The sequence below is a fragment of the Zootoca vivipara genome, chromosome 13, assembly GCF_965207765.1.
Source record: "Zootoca vivipara chromosome 13, rZooViv2.hap1.1, whole genome shotgun sequence".
Taxonomy (NCBI): Eukaryota; Metazoa; Chordata; class Lepidosauria; order Squamata; family Lacertidae; genus Zootoca; species Zootoca vivipara.
Genome location: NC_142596.1, coordinates 10,160,454 through 10,183,934, shown reverse-complemented (window position 1 = coordinate 10,183,934; position 23,481 = coordinate 10,160,454). Strand labels below are relative to the sequence as shown.

Here is a 23,481-nt window from a genome sequence, read left to right as displayed (position 1 = left end):
TGGCTTGCCAGTCCGTCAGTCGGAGCTGGGCGCTCGCGAAGGGAGGAGCTGCTGTGAGGCCCGAAAGCGAGCGCCTCCTCCCGACCTCCCCCCCGCCTCCGCCCTGCCGAGCCCCGAGGATGATAAACACCCAGGACAGGTACTGAGGGGGCGGAGGAGGGGAGGCTTCGGCCTACGTCGCCTCAGGGACCCCGAAGGAAGCGGCGGACGGGGGGGGGCGTACCTCACCCCGCATCTCCTCTCTTGACCGTTCTGCTGCCGCCGCCGCCCTTCAGGATCGTGGCCTGCCTTTGGAAGCGGCCTACCCTCAGTAACCCCAGAATAGACCCGGATGATACAAAATGGAGGGGGTAGGGGGTGGAGTTGCCAGAGAGCGAAATGCGTCTGGGGAGGGGGCGGCGGGGCTTTATTTATTTATTTATATTTTGTGGGCGCGCGCCCGCGCTGGTGGGGAGGGCTGGTTGCAGCGCGGGGCGCTTTGCACGCGTTCGTGCAAAAGGGGCGGGTGGGGGGCGGCAGTGGACCGAGGGAGGGTGGGGGGCGCCTGCTGCGGTTTTGCACGTCTACCCCAGAAGTGCCGGGCGAAGCAGTGGCGGGTGTTTTGTTGTCACCGCAATCGCAGGACTTTGTTTTCGAAGAGAGCTTTTTCTTCCTCTTCGCTTCCCCCCTTTCAGCCTCTGGTAAATGGGTAGAGGCAGCTTTGTCCCAATACTATCCCGTCTCCACCCCTGTCTCTGCAATCCACTGTTAAATCCTAGGAGGATGTAACCACTCTTCGCCCCTCCCCCCGTGTCCCCTTGAAGCTAAGATCCTGACTATCCCCAATTCATGGGGTGACTCTGCATTTTAAAATGGCATAACACAGTTACCTATGTGGGGGACTCCCTTACAGCCTCCCCATCCCGGAATTGATGCTTAGTTTCACTGAAGCATCAGGTGTTCCCAGACTGTTCACTGGGTGCACTCATAGTACCGGTATGTTAACAAAGAAGCAAATCCGGGGTTAACTAGTTAGAGCAAGGTGCAATTCTGTGCAGACTAGGAGCAATAAGTCCTAAATCAATAGGAGGGAAATTGATAAGGAAATGGTACAGGAAACAGGTATAGTGATTATAGAAGTTTTGCACCAGGAACTCAGATAATGGTTTGGTGCACCATTGGTCAGAACACTTTCGGAAGGTTTGTGACAGCATATCACATTGCATTCAAAATGGCTGTAAGAACACCAAATAGCTTCAGGGTGCTTAGTTGTGTTATTCATGGATGCTCTGTGTTTCAGAAAGGTGGATGCACAAATGAGTTAGGTGGACACACACACTCCAGGGATTGTGGTTTGGTCTGGTTCTGTAATTGAATAGTTAGGTATCTGGGGCTGATGAATAACCAGCTTCCCTAGGGTATGCCTAAATAATGTTTACTACTGTGGAAACACAGAATTACCCCCAAAACTGGATAGCTATACTAAGACTGTTAATAACTGCGGTACTTGAGGTTTTTTTGTTTTTTTTTAAGTGTGCTCAGTCTTCAGCACTAGGAGGGTGAAGACAGACTCTTAACCAGTTAGAGCAGGCATCCCCAAACTTCAGCCCTTCAGATGTTTTGGACTACAATTCCCATCATCCCTGACCTGGTCCTGTTAGCTAGGGATCATGGGAGATGTAGGCCAAAACATCTGGAGGGCCACAGTTTGGGGATTCATGGAGTAGGCAGTTCTTCTCCGGGTCTTGATAGTTTTCACCCTGCACTCCACATTTTGTTTGTGGTGATTGGTCAATAATCAAATTGCAATTAGATGTAGGCACAAACCTTCCAAAAGTGAGTTGAGTGAAGGTGCCTGAAGGAAGTCTCCTAAGGAGAAAAATACAGGAGAATTGTCACCTGGGCTGGAAAAATAAAGTCTGTTGTTCAGCTCTCTACCTCTGCAGCATATTAAGGAGCATTGTCAAATGACCAATTTCTACTGAAATACTGGGGTTTGGAGATGGCAGCTGTTACTGAAAAGCCAAATGTAGGAGGAAGGTTTCCTTTGGAGATGAGGTATTCTGTACCGATTAAGCAGAATATTTACAAAACACTTTTACACTTACTTGTGTGACTGTCTTTTGTGGAAGTTTAGGCTGAGACATAGACTTGCTCATGGCACTCGGTGAGCTTCACTGTTGGCCTCTGCCATGCCCACATCATACTGGCCTCCATCCAGCTATTAGCTGTGCTCCAAACTGCAGTACAGCCACTCATACTCTGTATTTTGATAAATAACTCTTTATACAAGACAAACCTGCAGATATTTGCCAGATAAGCTACATATATTTGCTAGCTCTTATATACCATGTATATTCCCTAAGAGTGGCTATTTGAAAAAGCTCTGGGTTCATCTGTGTATGTATGTGCACTTGCACACACGTAGACTAGAAAGTAATTGAAATTCAAAAACGTCTTCAGGTGACTCGAGGAAAATCTTTCTTTGGGAAGGCCAATGTATGAATACCCCACCTGGCAGCAGAGCCCAGATTTTAAAACAGAAAGGAGGCTCCTTAAAATGCTTTTGGGAACAGCCTTCTCAGGCACGCAGCTTCTTTTCTCCAACATCAAATCTTAGTTTCTAATTTGAAATTGATCAAAGTTTGAAGTCAGTTTGTCACTTGAGCTGGCAAGTGCTTACATGCATGTCTGGAAAAACTCGATGCTGTGCAAAACAGGAAGGCTCTTTGTTTACAGCTGTTCAAAGGAAAGGAGTTCTTAGCTTTGTCCAAGACATACAAGCAGCTGAACTTCCAAAGAAGCACAAATCCAATCTTAAAATTATTTTACTCTACATTATTCAGAATGTACAGTACAGCAAAGTGGAATAAGGGGTTCTCATGTGTTGTTAAATTTGAGTAAGATGAACATAAGAGACTCATCAGGATGTTTTTAAAAATCTACTTAAGGCCTCTTGTGTTATGTAAATGGTTAAGTAATTCTATCTATTCAAAGGTCTAGAAATTAGGTCAGCAATAGTGGTGTGTGGTAGTGATCCTCTTTAACATACACTGGAGTTTATGAACAATCTGCCTTGCATGTATCACTCTCGCTTCAAAGTGTAAGATCCTGTTGTTGTTGTTTGATTTATTACCTGCTCTTCACCAGAAGGTCCCAGGGCAGATTACAGCATCATTAAATAAAGCATTAAAGCAGTTGAAAACTAATTTTAGACTTCCTATTTTAAATAATATGTTTGTTGTAAAAACATCAAGTTTAGTACGTCAAAACATTACTGCATTCTAGAATGCATTTTTACCTGGCAGCAGAGCTAGTTTTTTCTGTTGAAATTTTGGCTGGCTGACGAACCTAGTGTTCTATTTCCAGTTACAGTAAATATTGCTTTTGCTTGTACCCTTGTATGTATCTTATTGAAAAGATGTATCTGTAGATGTTGAAAAATACAGAGTCAACTATGTGTGTGGATTGCACACAGGGTATCCTTAGTCTGGAGAAGAGACCATTAAGAAGTGGTAAGATAGTAATTGTCCAATATCTGAAGGGCTCTCACATAGATCAGGGGTGGTGAATCTTTTTCAGCACAAGGGGCCTATTCCGTTATCATTTTTCTAGGCAGACATGATCACAATTCAAGAACACCTAGACAGGTGACAACACTCAAGGAGGAAATAGGCTAGGACAGGGGTTCCCAACAAAATTTTCTCGAGGACCCCTCATCGAGCCGCTATTGTGACAAGGACCCCCATTAATTCCTAATCCTAAAATTAAAAAGTGAGAGCCAAATTAAGAGACTTTTTATATTTATACGTTTTTTACAGTTCTTCCTCTTCATCTGTAGGCCTTTGTCGTTTTAAGGAACCACTTTTTAACCAACGGTCCATTTTTAACTACACGAACTGTAGCTTCCGCGAAAAACAACGCTTTGTTTACAAACACTACTGTTTTGCAAAGAGGCAGCGCGCGCCAGGGAGGAGGGAGGGGAATGGAGAAGACAGGCTACCTGCACAGTAGCGCACAAATGAAGCCGACGCGCACAAAGCATCTTGGGGAGGTGAGCGTTAGTAGAATGCGCACGCTGCCTCTTTGCAAAACAGTAGTGTTTGTAAAGCGCCACCTAACGGCATACAGCAGAACTACTGCCTCTACCTAATTCTAGTTTTGCGCTAGACTCTGCTCATGCAGGAAGCGGCCAAAACAAAAAATCTGTTATCATACGAAACATATTTAATATATTTTTTATTCTAATAGCATCTTGCGGACCCCTCTGGCATAGCTCGCGGACCCCTGGGGGTCCCCGGACCACCTGTTGGGAACCACTGGGCTAGGACTGAATGAATATGTAGGAAGAGGGTGTGTGGCTTGAGAGGAGTCTTGAGGACCCAAATAAAAAGGCCTGGGGGGCTGCTTTGAGCCCCTTGGCCTGAGTTTCCCCATTCTTTCTGTTATCATAGGGCAAATTTGCATGACCTAACCAACAGGTTCCAATTTGCAGGAAAGGGAAAAAAGGTAAACATCAGGGGGAACTTTTCAACAGTTGAACAAATTATGGTGGAAGGTGATGGATTTTTCTTTGTTAGAGGATTCTAAGCAGAGGTTGGGTGGCTGCTTATGAGGAATGCTGTAACAGCAGATTACTTGTATCAGCTGGGGATTGGACTTTGGTGACCTGTATTGTCTCTTCTGACTCCTATGATTCTAATTCTTTATACTCACGATTTCTGTGCTCCAGGTTTGGTTTTTGTATGCAAGCAAAATTGTATAATTTGTACTCTGTAACATTCATAGAGTGCACAAATAGGATGTTTGTGAAGCTCACAGTTGCAACTCTGTTTACTTAAACTATCCCAGTCATAATGTTGTTGTTGTTTAGTCGTAGTCGTGTCCGACTCTTCGTGACCCCAGTCATAATGGTCATTCCATAAGGGAAGTCCCCACAGTTAACTCAGTGGCATTCTGGTATGTGTGTCTCAATTTCACTGTCTTTTACAGTGTTTAGTCAGTTTCCTGGGCCTTTCCTGTTTCTTTCATTCTGGGAGTAGCACTTTTTTTAGTGTTAACAAAAGGCTCAAAAGTTCTTTTTCTGCTTCAGCCTAATAGTGATTATTTTACATTAGTGTGCAGAAGAGCTCCTCACAAGAACATTGAAACAGCCTTAAAAATGAATCCTTAGTGGTACAAGTCCACTTGTACTTTTGTGTGGTATATGGAAAACAATTTCTCTACCTTGCAGTGATCCTCACAGGCTTCTAGGCAGGGGGCTCACATGCACTCTCCTAGATGTAGCCTACAACTGGATGGGTATTGTTATAGTCCTAGGTTAGATTGTCTGCTGCTATTATGAATGCAGTTTATGCTATTGTGGATAAAACAGAATCAATATTACGGTACTTTGGATAGGACTTTATCCTCTCTTGTTAGATTCCTAGGTCTTGATTAGCTGATAGATTGGTTGATTTCTTTGTTTACATACTATTGCCATTTTGGTAATTAAGTTATTTTTGGTTTTGCGTGTGGTGTTGCATCTCAGAATGAGTTTCTGAACGCTAGGTGGTACTATCTGAAACAAGGGATGGAGTTCCAGTGAACCTTCTATTCACTCATGCACACAGGCTTCTTTGTCCATGCCATTTACAATTTCCGTTGTATGCTGTTTTCTGTCACTTGGTGGTTTCCAGTTGATATGATGTACGTACAGTAATCTGTGGTCAGTCTTTTAATTTTACCAGTTGTTACTGGCTGTAGCCATACATTACTCTTTTTCAGAGAATTGAAGATTGTGTGATTGATTTTGTTATTTCTCTGGCCAAACATATTTAGCAGATTTTTGTTTTGAAACACTACAATGTCCCCTTAAAATGGGGAAATGTACACCCACCATGGACAATGATGGCTTGATAACATACCCTTTAACTCCATCTCTCTCCTTAGGGTGATTTAAGTTCTGATTCCTTTACTTCTGCTTGTGAGATAGATGGTTTTTGTGCTTTTCTAATGGTGAGCATGCAGTGTAAGTGCTATGAAGTTCCACTTTTGGGACTAAAGATATGAAGGCGTACTAGTAAGCGATGCATACCGCAGATTAGGTGGTACAGTACTTGAGTACAGGTTCACAACAATGGTGGTATATGTGCCTTTTATTGAAGAAGCTCAGGGTTCTGTGAATTTTACATTGTAAAAGCACAGAAACAATCACTGGACAAAACATTTAGTATCCTGAAAATTTCAGCTTTCCTTTTAAAAAGTTTTTATTTCTTGTGGAGGTGAGCTTGAAAATTTATGGGCCTTGCCAGTACACTCTGAAGCCAGAGAGAGCTGAGCAAGACTCCTATTAGTCAGGGGGTGGGGCTTCATTGTTTTGCATAGCTGCCCCCATGACTGGCAGAAGCAGACTATTCCACAAAATATGCAGATGTACTGTACTTATTTGCATAATGTGTACAGCTACGGTTTGGTGCAGAATAGCCCTTCGTTGGGCTGCAGGAACTTCAATATAGGCATATGTGCCTGTGTAGGCATGCACATCTTTTAGTCAGAGATGTGATGAATCCATCTTTCCAAGTTTCTTTATATGACCTTGCACTTCAAGAATGAACTGCTTTTTATGGGAAAACAAATCTTGATTTTCACTTGATTATTCAAGCTTCCTCCAGCAGCAATAATGCTGCATTGTTGACTGGCGAAAACAAGCACATCTGGCAGCCATATTAGGAGGCCAAGGGGGGATGGGAAGAGATGCAGAGTCAAGTGTCTTGCCTCACCAGTCTCTACCAGACACCAGCACAAAAGAAGAGCTGTTTGTCAGTTAATTGTTGCAGAGTATATGGGTGATGAAGACAGGCCGAGTTAATGTATACAAGTTCAGTTGCTGACACTTTCAATACAGCTGCTTTGGATCAGTCTTCATGGGAAGAATTAACTGCTGTAAGAATGCTTGTTTGTTCTGTACAAGCAATTTGCTTTTCAAGTTGGGCATACAGTCAATTTAACTTGGCTTCAGTAAAGTTAATTAGTTGTTGTTCAGGGTTTGTTAGCTTGGGGCTCCAGTATTGGAAATTAGTATAGCTGGCTTGTGAGGACTGCATTTTCTAGCTGAAACTTGTTGAGTCTGAGCTCTGCTCAGTGGTATAAAGTATGCGCAGCTCCCTTTGACATTGACATGTGGGAACTGGTTTGGGAAGTTTTCAGATAGAAAGTATTCTTACTACAGAACTGAGTGAAAGATTGAAAAGCTGCTGCCTGTTTTTCACATTCTAGGAAATACAGCATAGTATGGCAGGTACCTTCAGACTCTTTAAGTCATTCCTTTTCAGTGGTCAGAACAATGATCTCTGAGCCTGGAAGCTCATCACTAGCGAATTTGCAGCATTGCCTTAAGTGAACTACTTAGTATGTTGGCTCATGTGCCTTTAATAGGGGGTTGTTTTGCCCATCCTGGGAAGGAAAGAATTGTTCTGTCTCTGTGTTATAACAAGTGTTCTATAAAATGATGATGATAAACAATTGGCGTAAATTACAGGTGTCTTGTCAAAAAAATTGAGATAATACCGGTATATGGAAGCAGTTAAAGCATGTGCTGCAAAGGTCCTAATTCTATTTAGTACAGAAATGTCTGGGATGTATAGGATGCTAAATGGCCTTGCACCAGTTGGAAGGACTGCCCTCTATATGAGTGCAGAGGACTGCTGCTATTCAGCCATAACTGTACTGTATAGATATTATGTGGTGCCAAATGAGTTGGTGTGCTATGGAAGGGGCAGCATTGATTGGCAGTATTACCTCAGTGCCAGAGTCAAGGTTCCTCTTTGTTGCACTGTGAAAGGCCATACAGTGGTACCTCGGGTTACGTACCTGATTCGTTCCGGGGTGCGGTATGTAACCAGAAAAGTTCGTAACCTGAACAACCGCGAAAGCGTGCTTCTGCGCATGCGTAAACTGCGCATAACATTTCTGCGAATGCGTGCGCAGCAAACCCAGAAGTAAACGCTTCCGGGTCCGCCGAGTACGTAACCCGAAAAGTAAGCAAACCGAAGCGTACGTAACCCGAGGTACGACTGTATTTGAAAAACACAAATGTCAAATGGAAGTACAACAGTGTCATTGTGAAGAGCCCCATATGACATGCAACATGCATGTACATGTGTGGCATGAATAGACAGCTCTCAGCAACCCCCACAAGGTGTCCACTGATGTGCTTCTGCAAATGGAACCCATGAACACAGGCCTCTCACTTCATAGTCTCCCTGTGTCAAGACATTGGGACAAACACCATCCCACTCCCCAAATGGGACGGGGGAGAAAGTGGGCCCAAGATATTTGGCATCATTAAATATCTGATAGAACAAGAAATGCAATAGTTGTTTCAGCTTGAGCATATTTTCTTACTGGCTGTGCATTATTTTTAGTGTCACCTAGCATTATGTCAGGGCCCAGCATACCAAAAGGATTAAATGATAATCTTGTGCTGCTTTGTTTGAGTACAGTGGTAAAAGAACAGGTGGAACACTAAGCATTTGCTGTTGTGCAATATCTACAGGAACTAGGAACTGATTAGAAAGAAATACTAATTATATTATTCTGGTAATTTCACCATGTCAAAATTGCAAATGGGAAGTGGGCTGTTCATGTTTTATTAAAGTGAAGACAGAAAACTCCTAATTTCAGAGCTGCTTCAGACATTGTAAGAAGCATTAAAAAACCTGTAGGAGGTTGCAGAGAGAAATTTATTCAATGTGTGCTAGGCAAAAAGAAACCTTCAGAGAGATAAGTGAACAACACTTGTCTTGATTTTTCCCAATGAAGAGCTACATTTGGCCAGAAAATATGTTTGACTAATTTGACTCTGCTCTCTTAGGTGGACTTTTTTTAAAAAAGGTGAACCTATTTCAGAAGATTCAGGTGGTCCCCACATCTGAGGCACCTGCAGTTTCCAGGATTAATTTCTAATGTCTGAAATCGCACTGGCATGCTTCCCCTCCCCTTTGCCTTCATGCCTTCATGTAACAAAAGGGACCACATCTATTATTATTTACATCAGATAAGATCACTTGTGAGTGGCAGTATTGCATTAATCTTAGAATAATGTGTTACAAGGTTTGAAGTACCAGTGCTCTTCTCTTTCCCTTTCTGAAAACATGAAACCTAACCCCGCTCCTTCAAGAATCTTGTCACTCTATTTCTAGTTGTTTATTGAAAAACGTATGCTCATCTGATCATGTGTTTTTAGTCATCTGGGACTTCTGCCAATAGAAGGGCTTGCTATTCACACTCCCTGTTCAGTAGGAATCATTTTCTCTGCCACTTGTCTAAGATCTGCCTACCCAGAATGCCAGGGCTGGCCTGGGACGTTTTGCTGCTTGAGGAAAAACACCCTGCCACCACTGCCCCCTACCCTGCATATCTGTTGCTGCTGTGCCCTGCAGGTCTGGCAGCCAGGTTGCAACCACAGCAGCAGTCCGAGCGCAGCGGGGAGAGTGCAGCAACAGGGTGCAGGTGCAGGGTGCAGCCGCAGCATCACCTGCCTGAGGCATTGGGCCCAGCCTATGGCAGCAAGCTGACATGCTTGGAGTCTTAGCTGAATCCTGTCCGGCCTTGCAAATCTAACCTTGTGCTTTTTTTCTCTCTTCCAGTAGTATTTTGCCTTTGAGTAACTGCCCCCAACTACAGTGCTGTAGGCACATTGTCCCAGGGCCTCTGTGGTGCTCCTGATGCCCCTCACCCACTGTCGAAGATCCCCGGTGGGCGAGGGGTTGGCAGGGATCCTTCTCTCTCAGCTTTGATATATAAGGTGAGCATAGTTTAATGTCTAGAGACTGATTGCCTTTGTATGATGTAACTTTTTTGTGTGGTTGGGATTATGTATTTGGATGTTGTTAAATAAGCCTTGTTTGAGGGAATGTACTTATGTTCAAGAATACACACACCAAAGAATGCAATGGATATTCTTTAATTCAAAGCTCTTCAAACAGAATAGGTCAAGCATTTACTTCCAGTATTCCTTTTTTTATCCAATAGTCTGGGTTGTTTCTTCAAATAATGGACTTTGGGTACCCTTTCTCAGCACCCCCCCCCCAAGTGCTTGCTTTTTATAATACAACAAATTAGGAAGCATAGCGAAATGGCAGTCTGCACCAAGCCAGTACTGATTTGGAGTGTGTATAATGGAGAAAACAACACTAGGTTTCAATTTTCCCTCTGGGTTGCTCTAAATAATTACCCAACTGCTGTTCTCCCCAGAGTTGTGTTTCCATAACACTTACAAAGCTAGTGTATTGACTCATAGAACGGGTTTCTGAATGTTTTATTGCCATGAAAAAGGAATAAAGAGGCAAATGAATTTCTTTTCAGTATTCAGATTAGAAACTGGAAAGGGCGGGCAGCTGCAGAACCATCTACAGATTAATCTGAAGAGGCCAGTAGCCACGGCTGATTCTGACTGGTTGAAAACAGTTCACCATTCTCATTTTGTACTGTGGATCCTGATAAATCTGTGACTAGCAAATCTCAAGCCTTTGCCATCTGGTCTCTGAAGTTTTGCTTTTTCCTACTTTCCAGGAGTAGAAGAGTTATATTTGCAAACATGCCGTATTAAACAGGAAGCTACAGTGTTGAAGCTCTGCTGTAGAAAAGGCCTATTCATAGTCATCTCTTGATCTTACCAAAGAATACTGGCTGACTATTACTAGTTCTTAATGCCTGTGAATATTGGTTATCATATGCTCCTGGTGTGATTTTTCTTTTTTCTTTTCTTTTTTCTTTTTGGCCTCCCATGTTGAATTGAGCAGTTCATTGATTGAAAATGGTTCCTTATATTTGTGTCTTTACAAAGGGAAATATTTATCTTCCCTACACAACTCATTTAAATCTTGTTCTGACACAACCGCTCATCATTTGATGCTTGTATAGTAACAACACTCATTTTGTTCAGTATGTTGTACTTACAAAAACATGGTGAGAAGAGCAATTAAGTGAGATTCTCCTGAAATGCAAAGTTGCCATTCAAAGTAATCTTTGTAATACTAGGGTGTTAGTCACACCCTAAAATACACTTAATAAAAAATTAATTGATAGTGGGTTTTTTAATTTGGTTATTAATTCTGGGTTTTTATATTATTTAAACTAATCTTGAAGATGATATATTTGCTTTTAGTTAATACTCGGGAATCACTGCAGGTGTGGTCTTAGAAGAGCTATTCCACCCTGCATTACCGAAGTGGGAGTGTGTTTTCTAAGATGGTACTTGAAGTCCTCATACAAAAATTAATTTTGTAACCCAACCTATTTAATTAACTTAGAGGGTGACTGATCTAGACCTCATTAGTCTTCTTATGCAATGCGACTTTTAAGATTCTGTTAAAATGTACACATCTATCTGTCAAGTTCATAGTTGGATCATATTCTGTATCCAGTCAAGAAATGGAGAAAAAAAATATGCTTGGCTGTTTTTCTTTTAAAAGCAACAACACACACAGTTGACAATAGTTGCTTTATAGCTGCTCTCCTGCTTTCTGATTTGAACAAGAGAAGATCCCATGCTTATGAAGAAGCAGAGCTTTAAAGTATTCCCTGTGCAGTTCTATACTGTATGCCACAAATTTAAGTTATCCAGGAGAATTTCTAGTGGTTTAGGGCAAAATAAGTTTGTTCAGGTTTTGATAATTCTCTTGGCAGAAATTAATTTTTTTAAGGTGTACCCACCTGAAGATTGCCTAGGGGATAGGACTTTGATTTGGGGATCAAAAGACTCAGTCTTCAGAGATGTTGGACTGTGTCATCAAAAGCAACATATGTAATAGTGCCTTATGAAAATTAACTTAAGCTGTAACTGAGCAAACTTTCTAATTAAGTAGAAGCACTGACATTCAGTAGTTGTTTTAAAAATAGAGTATTTTTAGCTGTTAGTCCTCATGGCAATGAAGAAAAAAATGAATATTATATTCTTGTTGGCACCTCCTTTTAACACTTTTTAAATCTTTTTCTGTGACTCTTTAAGGATGAGAAGCTCACTGTTAACCAAGATCTTCCAGTGCACGATGGGAAACCACACATTGTCCACTTCCAGTACAAAGTTACGGAAGTAAAGGTCTCCTCCTGGGATGCAGTGCTATCCAATCAGAGTCTTTTTGTGGAAATCCCTGATGGCATATTAGCTGATGGGAGTAAAGAAGGGTAAGTGTTTGAGCCTATAGCTATCATGGTATTATAGAATCATATATTTGTACAGTTGGAAGGGAGCACAAGGGTCATCCAGTCCAACCCACAGCGATGCCGGAATCTTTTGCTTAATGTGGGGCTCAAACTCACAACCCTGAGATTAAGAGTCTCATGCTCTACTAAAGTGCTTGTAGACAAAGGAACCAAGGGTGTGCTGAAGGGGGGAAAGGAGAGTTGCAGAGAAGCTGGATAATTTATTTGCATTATTCTTTACAGTGCTTAAACTAACTTTCTCAGGAAAGGAGTCTGAGGCAAAAAAGTGGGGACAAGAGGCAAAATTCTAGGCCTTGTTGACATAAAAAACAGACAGGCCTGATTCCTATCCACCTGAACAGTTTAAAAAGAACTTTGGTGTGAAATTGCTGAAAGAGGGACCCAGGAATATAGAGGCAGATTAACTCAGCATCTATCCAGGAAAACTGGTGGAAATTATGTGCATCACTTTACACATGTTTACATTAAATTGTATTTGCAATTCTAATGTCCATTTACCCAGATGGGAGAAAAATGTTTGGAGCTATCTCCTTGCAATTTTAATTTGTTTGTTTTAACCACTTTAAACAAATATTATCATCAGCATGCTTGGCTACCTTACTGCTCACCCCAAACAAACACTAGGGTTTATTCTAAGCTCCCCCCCAACTGTACAAGTGCCCTCCCCCAACTTTTTTGTAAACAAAAAAATATGAAAGAGGGAGTATAATTAACAGAAAGAGAGAGAGGGAGGAAGGAAAGAAGGAAAGAAGAAAAAAGAACACGGAAAGAAGAAAAGACAGGAAATTTGTGAAAATGAAGGACAGCAAGAGTCCAAGAAAAGAGAGGTGCCTTGAAAATAATGGGGAGTAAGGGGGCGGGACAAGTTATCTTCCTTACCTAACTTATAGTTGGGTTCTGAGACTCCCTTTCCCCACAAACCATAACTTTGAAGCTGACCTCCCCTACCGCATTTTGAAGCAAATGAAATTTTAACATGCTTAGCATAATGTGAAAGGAACCACCACTGCATTTTTCTGCTGGGATGTAATGACTGTAATGACATATATACTGTTTAAGCAGAATTCAATATGAATCAATGCCTTTGACTAGTTAAGTAGTTAGCCTCATTATATACTATAATATACTATATTCCACTGTTAAGGTTCTGATGATTTGAAAGACACCAGTATTCATCTTGATTTTCTATCTTTTCTCATTATTCTTTTAAAGAAACTACTTAGTTCCTTATTAAATCCCATAAGCCTAAATTGCAAAAACTTAACTTCTTACTGTACAATTTATTTTTGACACTGTACAAAAATTTGTCCAGCTGCATGGTGGAATAAACCCTGCCACCAGGTTCCTGTTACACTCATTACTGTCTATGCAGCCTTTGAAGCTCCCATTGTTCTAGGTGCGTTTTGTGACAGGGAATTTCATGAACGCGAGCAGTTTCTGAGCTCTGGGAGCAGTACTGCGCCCAAGATTTCAGAATAATACTGCCACTGCTGGAACAAAAGGAAGACCTTTTTCTGCTTCCCCACTTACAGCCACTTTGACGACTGGAGAAGGGACCCTCATAAGAATATTAGGGGGGCAGACAGCGAAAGTATGGCTTTGTTTTTGGCAGTGAAAAATGAATATAAGATTTTAGCTGCAGTTCATTCATTTTAAGCTTTGTATTCTTGTTATAAAAAAGCACACCTAGACATTCTGTTGTGGTGCCCATAGCCTAGGTTCAAGGTGCCATTTAGCTCGTAGCTTTCATATCTCAGTTTCTAACACTGTATCTTTGGTGTCCTCTAAAATCAAGCAACCCAGATCTTAACGTTGAAATATATTCATCTATTTTCCCCCTCCAATATACATCTGGTGCTGCTTGTATCTGCTTCAGGGGAATTAATTTAGAGACAGCACCTTCTCGAGTAGTTTTTCTTGAGTTTCTGCTTGTGCAGTGTGATTTCATTACCCTCTTCACCACACACTAACTGAGTTATCCCCATTCTAGCCCTGTAGCGTTCTACAAAATTTGCTCCCGGAGGTGGAGGAGAACTTTGAGCACATTATAGAGGTGTGCTAGTGGGGAGGAGAGGACATTGAAGTCTCATTGTACAAGTAGAAGTCTGCTTGCTCAACTTGGGATTCCACCCTTGGTTGGCAAGATAAGAATTGGTAATCTCTTTTCCTTCTTTGTCCTATTCTTGTTTTTGCTTGCTGGGTGGACTGAAATAATGATTTAAGACACTGAAATTCAGGTTCAAGGAGAGGGAGCACATGATTAAGAACTCATGAAAGTATTTCCTTGTTTGTCCCTTCCCCTAGTTGCTGTGGAGAATTCAGACTTGCTTTGTTTTGGAGAGCAGGGATAGAAATTTGTGTTCAGACAGCAGAAGGGTGTTATTGTAGAACCCATTTCCTTAATAATAATAATAATAATAATAATAATAATAATAATAATAATATAATTTATTATTTATACCCCACCCATCTGGCCAGGTTCCCCCAGCCACACTGGGCGGCTTCCAACAAAACACTAAAATACAGAAATCCATCAAACATTAAAAGCTTCCCTAAACAGGGCTGCCTTGAGATGCCTTCTAAAGGTCTGGTAATTGTTGTTCTCTTTGACCTCTAGTGGAAGGGCATTCCACAGGGTGGGTGCCACTACCGAGAAGGCCCTCTGCCTGGTTCCCTGTAACTTGGCTTCTCGTAGCGAGGGAACCGCCAGAAGGCCCTCGGAGCTGAACCTCAGTGTCCGGGCAGAACGGACTCAGTTGCTTTGAAATGGAAACTAGTTATCCCTCAAGGTGATAACTGGGAGGGATTTGCTGGTCTTTGTGTTTCTTGTTGGCCTTGTGTTCCCTGAGGGAAGCAAGTACAGTGGTACCTCTACTTACGAATAACTCTACTTACGAATGTTTGAATGGAGATCCGTCTGCCATCTTGGATGCAGTTTAGATAGGATTTTTTCTACTTACGAATTTTTAGATATGGTTGCTTCGACTTACGAATTTTTCTCCCAATGCATTGCTATGGGATTCGACTTACACATTTTTTTGACTTGCGAATGTGCGTTCGGAACGCATTAAATTCATAAGTAGAGGTACCACTGTATAGAAATGAGTAACCCACTATCTTGTACTTGGGTGCTGTGGGAGGAGGGATATGTCTGATTGTTCCATATTTCTCTGTGAGTGTTGGAAGACATTCTCTTCCCTCTTTGGATTCCCTGGATTCCTGCACATGGGCTCTACTAGTACACAGATAACTTGATATCCAAAAAAGGTAACACAATACAATTTTTAGGGCAAATTAGCCTTTATATTTCCTTTTTATAAATGTGTCAGCCCATTCATCCCATCCTCTTAACACCACTCTTTTGACAATACTTCCACTGTCGGCATGGTTTCAGTACAATTGCATAACTGTTTATTTCTAGCCAGCTAAAATAAGCAGATTGAAGGTTATAATTAAAATGGATCATTATCATATTAACAAAATCCCTTCCAAGTTAATCTCTGCTTGCTGCTGCTTTTGACTCTTGTGGCCATTGTTCACTTAAGCAATGATTAAAGCCTGATTTTTAACTGCAGCTTACTAAATCAGCGGCAAGCAATGCCTGGCTAAGCAGAGGGTTAGGGCTGAGGTCACCCTGTGCTTTGGCTTGTACAATATTTCAGAATTTGGCATGAGGGTTATGCAGAGTAGAACAACCCCTGAATCTGCAGCATTTTGGAATGTGTTGGGATTCATTGCTCCCCTTATTTATTAAAATCTCCTTTCCCCACAGCAGCTCCAGTCTAAGGTGAGCTTGAGGTGGTTAATGCTTTGATGGAGTTTCCTGCTCAGCAGGGGGTTGGAGTGGATGACCCTTGTGGTCTCTTCCAACTCTGATTCTATGGTTACTAGGGAGAGGGGTATTTTCAGTAGTGGTACCCCATTTACAGAATATCCTCCCATGATGTCCATGCTGTGATGTTTTAAGTGACTAGTCCAAATACACTTTTGTTTCCCTAGGCCATTTAATTATAATGGGTACATCTGCATGGTGTTCCTAGATCTTTGCATTAAGTTATGCCCTTGCAGGTTTTAAATTGTTTTTGTGTTGGCTTTACTGAAATAAAGTGACCTTAGTCTAGTCATACTTATCCCCACCTGTGCAACAGATACCATCACTCTGGGATCTTCCAAGAAAATTGAAGGATTTAGTGACAATAACTTACCCTTCTGGAACTTCTATATAGTATGTTACTAACCCTTTAATATTTTTCACAACTTATGGGACCTGTGTGTAACATCTTGCCTTCCTCCTGTGTGCTGCTGTGATATGCTCATTAGCAGCCATGTTAAATTTCTACTTTTGACACCCCACCCCCAATGCATAGTCTTTTCTTGGTGTTTCTGTGTCTTCTCTGACAGTCTGGCAAAATAGTGGGTTGGGGTGAGTGGCAGTCACATAGAAGGCCCTACAGAAAGCTAACAAATTATCCAGGAAAATTGTGTCTGTATGATGTGTTTTCCTTTTCCCTGGCAGATTATTAGCACTGTTGGAATTTGCTGAAGAAAAAATGAAAGCAAGTTATGTCTTTATTTGCTTCCGAAAAAGCAGAGAAGACAGAGGTTAGTGTTTTAGCCTCTTGTTATCCCCACCAACCTTAACCTTGGAGCTTGTAGAGTAGCAAAAGTAGCCCTTACTTTTGGGGGTGAATTTTCCTGCAGGTGCCAAGTGTGGTATTTTAAACTAATGTGTGTAGGGTGTTGTTGTTTTTTTAAAGGGCTTTGCTGGGGATAGTCTGGCCATTTGAAGGTGTTATAGCATTTCTTGAAATATTGGAGGACTAAGTGCAACTTACCCAGAATGCTCGAAATAGGGCTTATTCCTGGGTAAATATACATAAGATAATAATAATAATTTATTATTTATACCCCACCCATCTGGCTGGGCTTCCCCTGCCACTCTGGGCGGCTTCCAACAAAACATTAAAATACATCAAATATCACAGATTAAAAACTTCCCTAAACAGGGCTGCCTTTAGGTATTTTCTAAATGTCAGGTAGTTGTTTATCTCTCTGACCTCTGATGGGAGGGTGTTCCACAGGGCGGGTGCCACTACCGAGAAGGCCCTCTGCCTGGTTCCCTGTAACTTTGCTTCTCGCAGTGAGGGAACCACCAGAAGGCCCTTGGTGCCGGACCTCTGTGTCCGGGCAAAACTATGGGGGTGGAGACGCTCCTTCAGGTATACTGGACCGAGGCCATTTAGGGCTTTAAAGGTCAGCACCAACACTTTGAATTGTGCTCGGAAACGTACTGGGAGCCAATGTAGGTCTTTCAAGACCGGTGTTATATGGTCTCAGTGGCCGCTCCCAGTCACCAGTCTAGCTGCCGCATTCTGGATTAGTTGTAGTTTCCATTTCACCTTCAGAGGTAGCCCCACATAGAGCGCATTGCAGTAATCCAAGCGGGAGATAACCAGAGCATGCACCACTCTGGCGAGGCAGTCCACAGGCAGGTAGGGTCTCAGCCTGCATACCAGATGGAGCTGATAGACAGCTGCCCTGGACACAGAGTTAACCTGCACCTCCATGGACAGCTGTGAGTCCAAAATGACTCCCAGGCTGCGCACCTGCTTTTTCAGGGGCACAGTTACCCCGTTTAGGACCAGGGAGACTTGCCCGCTTCCTGTCCCCCACAAAACAGTACTTCTGTCTTGTCAGGATTCAATCTCAATCTGTTAGCTGCCATCCATCCTCCAACCACCTCCAGGCACTCACACAGGACCTTCACCGGCTCTGATTTAAAAGAGAGGTAGAGCTGGGTGTCATCTGCATACTGATGAACACCCAGCCCAAACCCCCTGATGATCTCTCCCAGCGGCTGCATTGTAGATGTTAAAAAGCATGGGGGAGAGGACAGAACCCTGAGGCACCCCACAAGTGAGAGCCCAGGGGTCTGAACACTCATCCCCCACCACCACTTTCTGAACACGGCCCAGGAGGAAGGAGCGGAACCACTGTATGACAGTGCCCCCAGCTCCCAACCCCTCTAGAAGGTCCAGAAGGATGTTATGGTCGATGGTGTCAAAAGCCGCTGAGAGATCCAGCAGAACTAGGAAACAGCTCTCACCTTTGTCCCTAGCCCGCCGGAGATCATCAACCAGTGCCACCAAGGCAGTTTCAGTCCCATGATGAGGCCTGAATCCCGACTGGAAGGGATCCAAATGGTCCGCTTCTTCCAAGCGTGCCTGGAGTTGTTCAGCCACCACTCACTCAATCACCTTGCCCAAGAATGGTAAATTTGAGATTGGGCGATAATTAGCCATATTTGCCGGGTCTAAAGATGTCTTTTTAAGAAGCGGTTTAATGACCGCCTCTTTCAGCGGGTCTGGGAAGACTCCCTCACAGAGGGAAGCATTCACCACTCCGCGGAGCCCATCGCCCAGCCCTTCCCGGCTCACTTTTATTAGCCAGGATGGGCAAGGCTCAAGGAGACAGGTGGTCGGGTTCACTCGTCCAAGCAGCCTGTCCATATCCTCGGAGGTAACAGATTGGAATTGATCCCATAGAACATGACAAGACAGGGCTCTGGCACTCTCTGCCCCGGCCCTGCTCCCATGGTGGAGTCTACCTCTTTCTGAATCTGAGCGACTTTATCTGCAAAAAACTTTGCAAAAGCATTGCAGGAGATCTTGGGGTCCTTAGCAGGCCCCGATGACGAAGGTGGTTCTGATAAGAGTCTCCTGCTACGTACATTTCCAAAGTAACTTTCTCTTGTTAGCTTTGCATGTCTGTGCAAAGCTGTATTTGGCTGGATGCCCAAGTACTTAAATCAGGTTTAAGTGAGGTTGATGAACTGGACTTTCAATGCCTCTGTCCTCTTCAAGACCTTAAGAAAATGCTTTAAGCATCTATAGATAGAAGTTTAAATCAAGGAAGTTTAGGGATTTAGTGTAAGGCATATAATTACTAATTGAAGGTGCATGTTGTAACAGTGGCAGTACCATAAGAGGAACTGCAAATCCTTTCTATGCCAGTTTTCCTCTGAATTGCTTCTTTTGTGCATTGAGTGACCTGTTCACAGTAAGCTTATCTAGAAGCAAAGGAATTTAATTGCATATTGATTAAAACTGTTCTGAGTTTTTTGTTAGAGGTTGTCTAGAATCTGGCTCCAGGACTCTGGTCTTTTAAGGTTTGTATTTAGATTATCAGTTTCAAAATCAGACTTTATATTTAAAAAGAGGATTGTACGTCAATGTAATTATTGGATCCTGATATGTACATACACTAAGCCAAACCACAGCTAAGTGTGAATATAGGAGTGTGCTAGGGTTCGCAGTAAAATTCCAGCCACTCCTCCCCGTTACAGAGCCCAGAGCTAAGCCATGGTCTGCCTTAGCATTACATCTGAATTATGGATTGCCTCCCCACAAAGCATGAGCTATAGCCAAACTTCATTCCTGGTTTACTGCTTATGATTTGTCTGGGGCAGGCAAACTATTAGGTTGTGCCCAGATCTAAGCCAAACCATGGCTTAGCTCTGTGCAGTGCAGTGCAAGGGGGAAGAATGGAGTGGCTAGGATTTTTATTATGAGTATCTGCATACTTGCATGTTCACACTTTGCCGAGGTCTGGCTGAGTATTATGTGTGAACTTGACATTAATGGTTGGCATTTGCCTATCCTTACCACCTAACCAAGTTGCTTCTTTCTAGTGTAGCATTGTGTTTTCCTTTTGGTGGCTGGCGGGAGTGGGGGAGAGGTAAGAAATACGACTGAACTCTTGTTGGGTAGGATGACAGGTATTACAAACCAGTAACCAACAGGATTGCAGCAAAGAATGGACAAGAAAAAGGGTATGAAATATGGCAAGACCTACAAGACAGTTCTGAGCCAGGGAAGAAACTTTTTTCAACCTTCAGACTGTTGTTGAATGGTTTCTTCTGTATACAATTAAAGTCATGGAGTTTGCATTAGGAGCACAACTTGTTTACAACACGCCTATCTGTTTACAACACGCCTAATCTTTGTCTTTGCAGCTGCATTACTGAAGACATTCAGTTTTTTGGGCTTTGAAATTGTGAGGCCTGGCCATCCCTGTGTCCCATCACGACCAGATGTGTTGTTCATGGTATACCCCCTGGATCAGGTCTCTTCTGATGATGATTAGACCCAGTGCAGCACTTCAGTGGGACCCGAACATGCTTCAAAGACGAGAGGGGGCTAAAACTCCTCTTCGGAGGAAAGGAAAAACAAAATTCTTCTGGACTGAAACTGCATTTCTTATTGTTAGAGTGACCTGTATATCTTCTGAGTTGACTTTTCCATTGAAATGTGTTACCTAGTGAATAATATAAAGTCTGCACATGTAAATGCACAATAGTAAATGGAAGGTAAATGGAGCCCTTTCATACAGCTCTGTTGTCTGCTGGTTAGCCTAGTGGACAGACATCCTGTCCAGCCACACAATGGGCAAGGAGCTCAGAGGTGAAGAGGGACACAGACCTGACTTGTTAAATTAGTGTTGGGCTTTTCTGTTCATTTGGTTATTTGGCTTTCATTTTAAATAACTGTATACTTTTATGTTCACTCAGACTTAAGCAGGAGACATGCTTTGGGCATAGGTATGTGAGGAACATTGTTAACACTGTTAGCAAAGCCTAGGTGGTGGTACCCCCTGGAGTAACCAACACTGTGGGTTTCTGAGAAGCTTTGTGCTCTTTCTAGCCTTTTTATTAGGTTGGTATTAACACTGCATTAGTACAGCTTTCAATAAAAAGGGGCATTCAAAAAACATGCGAAGCTGACCCTGATTTTTAGAGAGAACTGCATAAGCACCCCTTTCCCAGAATTGCTAGTTCTGCTGATTTTCACTGCATTCTGTAGTGGAAGTGGATATAAAACTCTTGAGTGGAAATTTTGAATAAATGGGTGAAACTTAGAGGATAAAGCAACAAGTACTCAAATCTAGCCTCCCCAGCTGGTGATGGGAAAATTTTATGCTGGCAGCTCTGACTATGCCCTTGTAGCCAGCCTTTCTTAAGAAACCTAGGAATGGATTGCAGTATGCTTATAAACAAAGCAATCCTATGCTCTCCCACTAGGGATTAAGCACTACTGCATGCATTAGTGCTTAATGCTGAACAAACTACTAGGAAACTTTTCTGAAAACTATTTGGTGCTTGAAGCTTCATCTCATCCTTCCCTTAATGCCTTTCTTTTGTAGAATGGAGGACAACTATCCTGCTTATATTTCCTAAACAGCCAGTTCCTTCAAGCTTCATTCATAACATACAATTCAAACACTTTCCTTGTCTGTTTAACTGATGTCAATGTAAAACAATGGTATCCAAACTTGCTTATACTGGTTTTTGCTAAGATGACTTAACTGTTACAAAAAAGCAAAAATATACACAGTAGGAGGGAATACATGTGCAATATGCTTTTTTTGTAGCTAGGTATCTATTTAGTCTTCGTAGGTGGAGTTCTGCAGAATCCTATGGGGTCTTACCTCAGAAATGGCCAGTATGTTTCTCACCTAGGTAAGGGGCTACTGCTTGAAATGGGAAGTGTTTAAATTGGGGTTCTGGAGAGGAATGTATGGGAATAAGCTTAAGTTGTCTTCTCCCACCCATTGGATGCTGGCATTGTATTAGGAGTGAAGAGAGGGATTAGGTGTCTACTGAGGAATTTGCAACGCTAAGCATTGGTACTTTCAGTGCATTAGAGAAAAGTCCAGATAATCGTTGTAAACATTTTCTCAATGTCTACCATGATCTGGTTTTCAGAAGTAATTCATACACAGATGTTCACTGGTAAAAAAAGAAAAGGTGGTAAATACAAATGGTAATTTGCTTTATGTGGGATTTAGAAGCACTTGAAGATTGTGTAGAGCAGTGATGGGCAACCTTTTGAGCTTGATGTGTCAAAATTCACCAAAAAACCGAGCATAACTCAGGTGGTGTGTCACTTAGAGAAAAAAAACATAATTTCACGATATTTATAGTTTAAATAACAAAAATGTATAATTGTTTCCCCTTTAAAAAAAGGAAAAAGGAGAGGGGGGAAATCATTTAAATTTTTTAAAAATAAAATTAAAAAATATTTTTAAATGGAAAAAATAAGGCAAAACCCAGAGGTCTTTCCCAGTGGGACTCAGGCCTTCTTCCAACGGGTCTGCTGCTCGGGTTGGGCCAGCGGCATTCCGCCAGTGGCCAGAAGTGAGGTCTCGGCATGCGGCCGCGTGTCAGTGCTGACACGCATGTCATAGGTTGGCCATCACTGGTGTAGAGAAGAATCTTACTACAGGGCATAGGAAACTTGCTAAGTTAGTTACTTAATATGGGGAAAGGTAAGGTTCCTTAGAGGACTTATGAAATTTATTATGCTCCCTTATGAAACAATTTGTATCTTGCTCTGGAGGCCAAATTCCAGAACCTCCTGCCCCTGGCTGCCAGAACTGCCAAAATGCATTTCTGGCATTTCGAAATTACTTCTGTTCACTTTTTATTTTATGCCCTTGTGTCCTTGCTGCAGCTGGTACATAAAAATGCCAGTACTACTATTAGTAGTAATTTGTGATCAGCTAGATCCTAAATTGCATTTGTTTCTCATAATATTACACTAGTGACTCATTGACCTTGTAATTTCAACTTCTCTGTTCATACACATGATTATCTTTAAAAAGCAAAACAAACAAATCCAAGGAAGTTTTTCTTGCTAAACTCTAGTGTCATTTTTGGCAAGCTACAACAGCCAGTTAATTACCCCTTCCTCCTTGTTGCTAATGAGTATTTGCCAGTTACTGGTACATTGTATGTAATCCAGTTTGAACTTCCGTCCCCATCCCGTAGCTCTACTTTATCCAGTCTGAGCAAGTATCTGCAGGCACAAGTATAGAAGTCACACACAGCTGCTTGATTATGAAGATGAGGTCACTGGAAAAGCAATCTACGTAATGTACCAGCTTCTTTTGCAAAAGGAGAAGTTCCACTTGTCTCAGCTCCCTTGCCAAAGTAATTTGCCTCTTCAAATGGTCCATGTATGTCTCCATTTGAATACTATGGGTGTAATCAGCAAATTTTATTTTCCTCTTACTTCCAACAAATATACCCACACCTAAGGGGGAGGGCTTGCCTCACCAAATGCTTACTTAGTGAGAATCCCTTTCATATTTTTCTAGTTTGAGATTGTCCAATAGTTTTATGTGATTTTTCAAATACTTTTTTCTGAACTGGTGTTATTGTATTGTTTTCATCTGCAAGCTTCAACCCATTCCTCGATGTGTCCCTAGGTCAGCAATAAAATACTGCAAAACAGG

At 42.2% G+C, this 23,481-nt stretch overlaps 1 protein-coding gene across 1 annotated transcript; it reads left to right on the top strand.

Moving 5' to 3' along the window:
- Positions 1-17: 17 nt before the first annotated feature.
- On the top strand, positions 18-23,481 carry OAZ2 (ornithine decarboxylase antizyme 2). The gene is given in 6 exon segments (XM_035131168.3): positions 18-139; positions 9,609-9,684; positions 9,686-9,766; positions 11,972-12,147; positions 16,703-16,788; positions 20,201-23,481. Coding segments are annotated over 6 exon segments (570 nt in total). The 5' UTR covers positions 18-119; the 3' UTR covers positions 20,332-23,481.